This window comes from Psammomys obesus, unplaced genomic scaffold (assembly GCF_907164565.1).
Source record: "Psammomys obesus unplaced genomic scaffold, mPsaObe1.curated_primary_1811, whole genome shotgun sequence".
Lineage (NCBI taxonomy): Eukaryota > Metazoa > Chordata > Mammalia > Rodentia > Muridae > Psammomys > Psammomys obesus.
Genome location: NW_026589639.1, coordinates 1 through 7,427, shown reverse-complemented (window position 1 = coordinate 7,427; position 7,427 = coordinate 1). Strand labels below are relative to the sequence as shown.

Genomic DNA, 7,427 nt, shown 5'->3' with positions numbered 1-7,427 from the left:
GAACCGGCTACGTGACTTAGCTCACATCTGCTTTCCCGCCTTCCCTGATTCAAATACGTAACCTAACTAAGGCTTTGTTCAAATCCCCCAATCAGATCCCCGTAACTATGCTTCTCGCTTCTGTAACAGTGCTTCTTGCTCCCGAGCCCTATAAAAACCCGTACCCCAACCGAGAGGCGCGCAGGTCTTCCGAAAGGCTTTGTCGCCCCGGGTACCCGTGTATCGAAATAAACCTCTTGCGGCTTGCATCCGAAGGCTGGTCTCGCTGATTCTTGGGAAGCGGGGTCTCTCCGTCTAAAGAGGCTCTACCCAGAGTCTTTCATTTGGAGGTCCCACCGAGATCTGAGACCCCCGCCCAGGGACCACCGACCCATCGGGAGGTAAGCTGGCCAGCAGAGTGTCTTTTGTCTTCATTCCGTCACGTTTATTGCCTGTTCTATCTCTCAAAATTTGTACGATTCAGCTGAGTCGCTCCGTATTAGGCGGAAAGAGAAGAGGCTGACGAGCCTGGACTTCTCTCCCGCAACTCTGGAAGACGTTCCACGAGTGTCTGGGGCCCGATTTTTCGGAGCCCGCCTGTCTGAGATCACGTCCCAATCTGGACTTTTCGGGGCGAAGCCCTTGTCCGAGGGATACATGGTTCTCCTGGGGGACGAGGGATCTGGACCCTCTTCGCAGTCTCCATCTGAAGTTTTGCTTTCGGTTTGGTGCCAGAGTCGTGCCGCGCGCTGCGTTTGTGTTACTGTCTGTCTGTTGTTCGTCGGGTTTGTGTTTGGTGTTAGTCTCTTTGAAACCATGGGACAGTCTCTAACTACCCCCTTAAGCCTCACTCTACAGCACTGGAAGGATACCCGAGACATCGCTCATAACCACTCTGTAGAGATCCGGAAGAAAAAATGGGACACCTTCTGCTCCTCAGAATGGCCGACATTTAATGTCGGCTGGCCAGGAGATGGCACCTTTAACCTAGACATTATTTTGCAGGTTAAGGCGAAAATCATGGATTCAGGGCCACACGGCCACCCGGACCAGATACCCTACATTGTTACTTGGGAAGCCCTGGCCCGGGAACCACCCTCATGGGTCAAGCCGTTTGTCACTCCCAGCCCCCCTGCTGTTCCCCCTGCTGTTCCCCCTGCTGTTCCCCTTGCCGTTCCCTCTGCCCCTGCCCTACCTCCTCCGTTGGTCCCCACATCCTCTAAGTCTGCCCTCTATCCAGCCGTAACAAAGCAGGCCCAAGGACGTAATCCAGGGGGCAAAAAGACGCCGACGCCCCCGGTACTGCCAACAGACGACGGCTCCTTGTTGGATCTGCTGACTGAAGAACCTCCCCCCTATAGGGACCCAGACCCCGACCAAGAGCCGGGAGAAGCCGCCGCGGCCAGACCTCAGGAGGAACCAGCTCCTTCCCCGGTGGCAGGGTGATTGAGAGGGCGCCGAGAGGCCCCTCCGGATTCCACATCTCAGGCTCTCCCATTACGAGCAGGGCCTAACGGCCAGCTCCAATACTGGCCTTTTTCCGCTTCGGATCTATATAACTGGAAAAATAATAATCCCCCTTTCTCTAGGGACCCTTCTAGACTCACCACTTTAATCGAGTCCATTTTAGTAACCCACCAGCCCACCTGGGACGATTGTCAGCAGCTGTTACAGGCCCTCCTGACCACCGAGGAAAAGCAACGAGTCCTTTTGGAAGCCCGTAAGAACGTCCCGGGGGCTAACGGGCAGCCTACTCAGTTGCCAAACGAGATCAACGATGCCTTCCCCTTGGAACGACCTGAATGGGACTTCGCCACGGAGGACGGTAGGAATCACTTACGTCTCTATCGCCAGTTGCTGATAGCGGGTCTCCATGGGGCAGCAAAGCGCCCCACTAATTTGGCTCAGGTTAAGTTAGTGACCCAAGGGTCAGAGGAGTCTCCCTCCGCCTTCCTCGAACAACTAAAGGAAGCCTATCGTATGTACACCCCCTATGATCCGGAGGACCCTAACCAGGCTACCAATATGGCCATGTCCTTCATCTGGCAGTCTGCCCCGGATATCAGAAAAAAATTAGAGAGGCTCGAAAACTTAAGGGAAAGTACGATCCAGGATTTGCTAAAGGAAGCGGAGCGGATTTTCAACAAGAGAGAGACTCAAGAAGAGAGAGATGAAAGGTTAAAAAGAGAGACAGAGGAGAGAAAAAACGTTAGAGACCGCAAGAGAAATAGGGAATTTAGCAAATTGCTGGCCACTGTAGTGACAGGGCAGAGGCAGAATAGACAGGACCTGGGAGACTGGAGGGGTCCTCGGATAGACAGAGATCAATGCGCCTACTGCAAGGGAAAAGGGCACTGGATTCGAGACTGCCCAAAAAGACCAAAAGGGCCACGGAGGCCTAAGCCCCAGGCCACCCTGCTAAACCTGGAGGATTAGGGGAGTCGGGGCCAGGAGCCTCCCCCTGAACCCAGGATAACCCTTAATGTGGGGGGGCAACCCGTCACCTTCCTGGTGGACACCGGAGCCCAACATTCGGTTCTCACTACCACACCGGGACCCCTGACTGACAAATCGGCGTGGGTTCAAGGAGCCACCGGAGGGAAAAGATACCGTTGGACAACTGAAAGAAGAGTACAACTCGCCACCGGTAAGGTGACTCACTCTTTTTTACACGTTCCTGATTGCCCTTATCCTCTGTTGGGGAGAGATCTATTAATGAAACTCAGGGCACAAATCCACTTTGAAGGGACTAAGGCCCACATTACTGGGCCTCAGGGACAGCCTTTACATGTGTTAACCATAGATCTGGAGGACGAATACCGGCTTCACGAATCTGAAAGGCCTCGGCCGCAAGAAATAACTGTTTGGTTAGAAAAATTCCCTTTAACCTGGGCAGAAACAGGGGGAGTGGGTCTCGCAACCCACCAACCTCCCCTGGTAATCACTCTAAAGGCATCGGCAACTCCTGTTTCCATTAAGCAATACCCGATGTCACATGAAGCTTACCAAAGAATTAGGCCCCACATTCGGAGGCTTTTAAATCAGGGCATCCTGGTGCCTTGTCAATCCCCCTGGAATACACCTCTCCTTCCGGTCAAGAAGCCAGGGACAGGAGACTACCGCCCAGTGCAGGACTTGAAAGAAGTCAATAAAAGGGTAGAGGATATACACCCTACAGTTCCTAACCCGTACAATTTGTTGACTGGGCTTCCTCCGACGTACACCTGGTATACGGTATTAGACCTTAAGGATGCATTCTTCTGCTTGAGGCTCCACCCTCAGAGTCAGCCTATCTTTGCCTTCGAGTGGAAGGACCCAGAATTGGGAGTATCGGGTCAGCTCACTTGGACTAGACTCCCACAGGGGTTCAAAAACAGCCCCACCCTATTTGATGAGGCGTTACACCGGGACCTGGCCGATTTTAGAGTTCACTACCCTGCTTTAATCTTGCTCCAATATGTTGATGACCTCCTCCTGGCTGCGGAAACTGAGGAAAAATGTCTGGAGGGAACAAAGGCCCTCTTGAGGACTTTAGGAACTCTAGGATACCGGGCCTCAGCCAAAAAGGCCCAATTATGCCAGAGGCGGGTTACATACCTGGGTTACCAAATCAGAGATGGACAAAGATGGTTGACAGAGGCGCGGAAACAGACAATCCTAAAAATTCCAGTGCCCAAAAGCCCGAAACAACTAAGAGAGTTCCTGGGTACGGCGGGGTTCTGTCGCCTCTGGATTCCAGGGTTCGCAGAAATGGCTGCGCCACTTTACCCACTCACCAAGCAAGGGACTCTCTTTACGTGGGGAGATGAGCAGCAGAGAGCCTATGCAGCCATAAAAGAGGCCCTGCTAACCTCCCCCGCGTTGGGACTTCCGGACTTAAACAAGCCCTTTGAGCTGTTTGTAGATGAAAAACAGGGATATGCTAAAGGAGTCCTGGCTCAAAAACTGGGACCATGGAGGCGTCCGATAGCCTACCTGTCCAAGAAACTTGACCCGGTAGCCTCGGGATGGCCACCCTGCCTGAGGATGGTGGCAGCAATTGCCCTCTTGATTAAAGACTCTGGCAAGCTGACTATGGGACAGCCAATAACAATTTTGGCCCCTCATGCGGTGGAAGCCCTGGTCAAACAACCTCCGGGCCGATGGCTTTCCAATGCCCGCATGACCCACTACCAGGCCCTACTACTGGACACTGATCGAGTATACTTTGGCCCTATAGTAGCTCTCAATCCGGCATCACTGCTTCCCCTACCGGAGGGTCCAGAAACTCATGACTGCCTCCAGATACTTGCAGAAGTACATGGTACCCGACCCGACCTGACCGACCAGCCCCTCCCCGACGCCGATTTCACCTGGTACACCGACGGGAGCAGCTTTCTGGACAACGGAGAGCGGAGAGCGGGGGCCGCAGTCACCACTGAGACTGAGGTAATTTGGGCTGAGGCCCTACCACCTGGCACTTCGGCACAGCGGGCTGAGCTCGTCGCCCTAACTCAGGCCCTCCGGATGGCAGAAGGTAAGAAGCTCAATGTTTATACCGATAGCCGCTATGCCTTTGCCACTGCTCACATCCATGGGGAAATATATCGGAGAAGAGGGTTGCTTACCTCGGAAGGAAAGCAGATCAAAAATAAAGCTGAAATATTGGCCCTGCTTAAGGCTTTGTTTTTACCCTCAAAACTGAGTATCATCCATTGCCCCGGCCACCAAAAGGGAGACAGCCGAGAAGCCAGGGGCAACCGCTTGGCGGACGCAACTGCCCAAGAAGCGGCGAGACAAGAAAGCTCAGATACCTCCCAGCTCCTGACTATAGAGCCGGCCGAGGCAGAGGTCCCCTCCATTCAGGAACCTTCCTTCCACTATAGTGAGGAAGATCGAGACCTCCTAAAAGAAATGGGGGCCACTTACAATCCCATGCTAAGACTCTGGACTTTCAAAGAAAAACCTGTGTGGCCCCTGCAACAGACTCGTAACTTGATTAAATACCTCCACAGACTGACTCACCTTAGCTCCAGAAAAATGAAAACCCTCCTAGAAAGGGAGGAAAGCTCCCACTATTTGCTGGAGAGGGATAAAATTCTACAACAAGTGGCTAAAGAGTACACAGCATGCGCCCAAGTGAATGCAGGACGCCATAGGATAGGCCCAGGGACCAGGATCCGGGGACATCGCCCCGGCACCCACTGGGAGATTGACTTCACAGAGGTAAAACCTGGACTATATGGATATCGGTTCTTGCTGGTATTTGTGGACACCTTCTCGGGATGGGTAGAAGCCTACCCCACCAAACATGAAACTGCCAAAGTAGTCGCCAAAAAGCTTCTGGAAGAAATCTTCCCCAGGTATGGCATGCCCCAGGCGTTGGGCTCTGACAATGGCCCTGCCTTCGTCTCCCAGGTAAGTCAGTTAGTGGCCAAACTATTGGGGATCAATTGGAAATTACATTGTGCATACCGTCCCCAGAGCTCAGGGCAGGTAGAACGAATGAATAGAACTATCAAGGAGACCTTATCCAAATTAACGCTGGCAACTGGCTCTAGAGACTGGGTGGTCCTCCTCCCACTGGCCCTATATCGGGCCCGGAACACCCCGGGCCCCCATGGACTCACTCCTTTCGAGATCCTGTATGGAGCCCCACCACCGATCGTTAACTTCTTTGATCCCTGTATAGCTTCATTTGCTGATAGCCCCTCTCTAAAAGCCCATTTGCAGGCACTGCAGATTGTCCAGAAAGAAGTCTGGGAACCCATCGCCGCTGCATACCAGGAACAACTGAACCGACCGGTGGTGCCACATCCGTTCCAGATTGGAGACACAGTTTGGGTCCGTTGACATCAAACCAGAAACTTGGAACCCCGCTGGAAAGGACCCTATACTGTATTGCTAACAACCCCGACGGCGCTCAAGGTCGACGGTATCACAGCGTGGGTACACGCCTCCCATGTCAAGGCGGCCCATCACGACGCAGAACAAGATCAGACTCCAGCCTCCTCATGGAAACTCCGTCGCACCCAAAATCCACTAAAGATAAGACTCACCCGGGTTTGATATTCTTTCTCTTCCTGTTCACTCTGTCACACTCCAGTCCCCACATCCCTGTAAATTCGACTTGGGTCCTGCTAGATGGATTTGGTGTCCTTCTTAACAAAACTTCCAAAATAGCTCCCCCGTACACTTGGTTCCCTGAACTAAGTTTTGATCTAGCTCAGGCCATGCCACCCGGGTCCTACGCCAGGCGCATCGTAGACGACCAAAAAAACACATTTCTACATGTGCCCTTCCCCGGGGAGTAGCCCCTGGCGACTACAGAATTGTGGAACTAGGAACGACTTATATTGCGCCGCGTGGGGATGTGAAGACTTCGCCACCAGCTGGCTACCAACCTCAATCGGACTCCTCCAGCTCACCAGGGACCCCAAGTATGATAGATATAGATATGCACTCAATGTTGATGACCCCCGTCCTGTACCCAAACCCTGTAATCAGCTCATCCTTACCTTTACCGATAAGGGCAAAAAGTATAAAGAGGGATGGTTGCGTAGAAAAGAATTCGGGTTGCGCCTCTGGAAAACAGGCCGCGTAGGAGGAATAATGCGCCTCCAGCTGACTCTTGATAAACCCAAGGTGCCTGTCGGGCCTAACTCGGTGTTACCAAACTTAAGAGTCCCCTCCTCCCAACCTAAAAAATTACCCATTCCGCCTACAACCATGCCCCCTAACAAAACTCCGGGCCCAGCCAGTCTAGGCATTCCCACACCACAATTTCTCCGATCGAGTACAGGTGATAGACTGTTGGGTCTAATACAGGGAGCCTTCCAGACGCTTAATTATACTGATCCTAGCAAAACCCGAGAATGCTGGCTATGCCTGGTCCCAACTCCCCCTTACTACGAAGGGGTTGCAATAACAGGGAACTTTGTAAATTACACCACACCCCCAACATATTGTACTTCGACCACCCAACATAGGCTAACTCTATCTGAAGTGTCTGGCCGGGGAACCTGTATCGGGTCAGTCCCCAAAACCCACCAAAAAATTTGCAACTCAACCTCCAGGATCCACCCGGGCTCCTATTACCTAACGGGCCCCAATGGGACCTATTGGGCTTGCAGCTCTGGCTTAGCACCCTGCGTATCTGCACTAATTCTCAACCAGAACTCTGACTTTTGTGTCCTCATTGAGCTCTGGCCTAAAGTTGTCTACCATGAACCTAAATACGTCTACAAACATTTTGAGGGGATCACCCGGTATTCTAGGGAGCCTGTATCTTTGACTTTGGCCTTAATACTAGGGGGACTCACAGTCGGGGGTATCACAGCAGGAATAGGGACTGGTTCTGCTGCCCTGGTAGAAACTACTCGGTTCCAACAACTACAACAGGCCATGCATACCGACTTACATGCGTTAGAAGAATCAGTCAGTGCTCTGGAAAAATCCTTGACCTCCCT

The 7,427-nt window shown here is 52.6% G+C and overlaps 1 protein-coding gene across 1 annotated transcript; it reads left to right on the top strand.

Annotated features, from left to right (window-relative positions):
• The first annotated feature begins 795 nt into the window (after positions 1 to 795).
• LOC129675141 (uncharacterized) lies at positions 796 to 6,081 on the top strand. The gene is given in 2 exon segments (XM_055605162.1): positions 796 to 1,152; positions 1,234 to 6,081. Coding segments are annotated over 2 exon segments (5,205 nt in total).
• Positions 6,082 to 7,427: the final 1,346 nt, after the last annotated feature.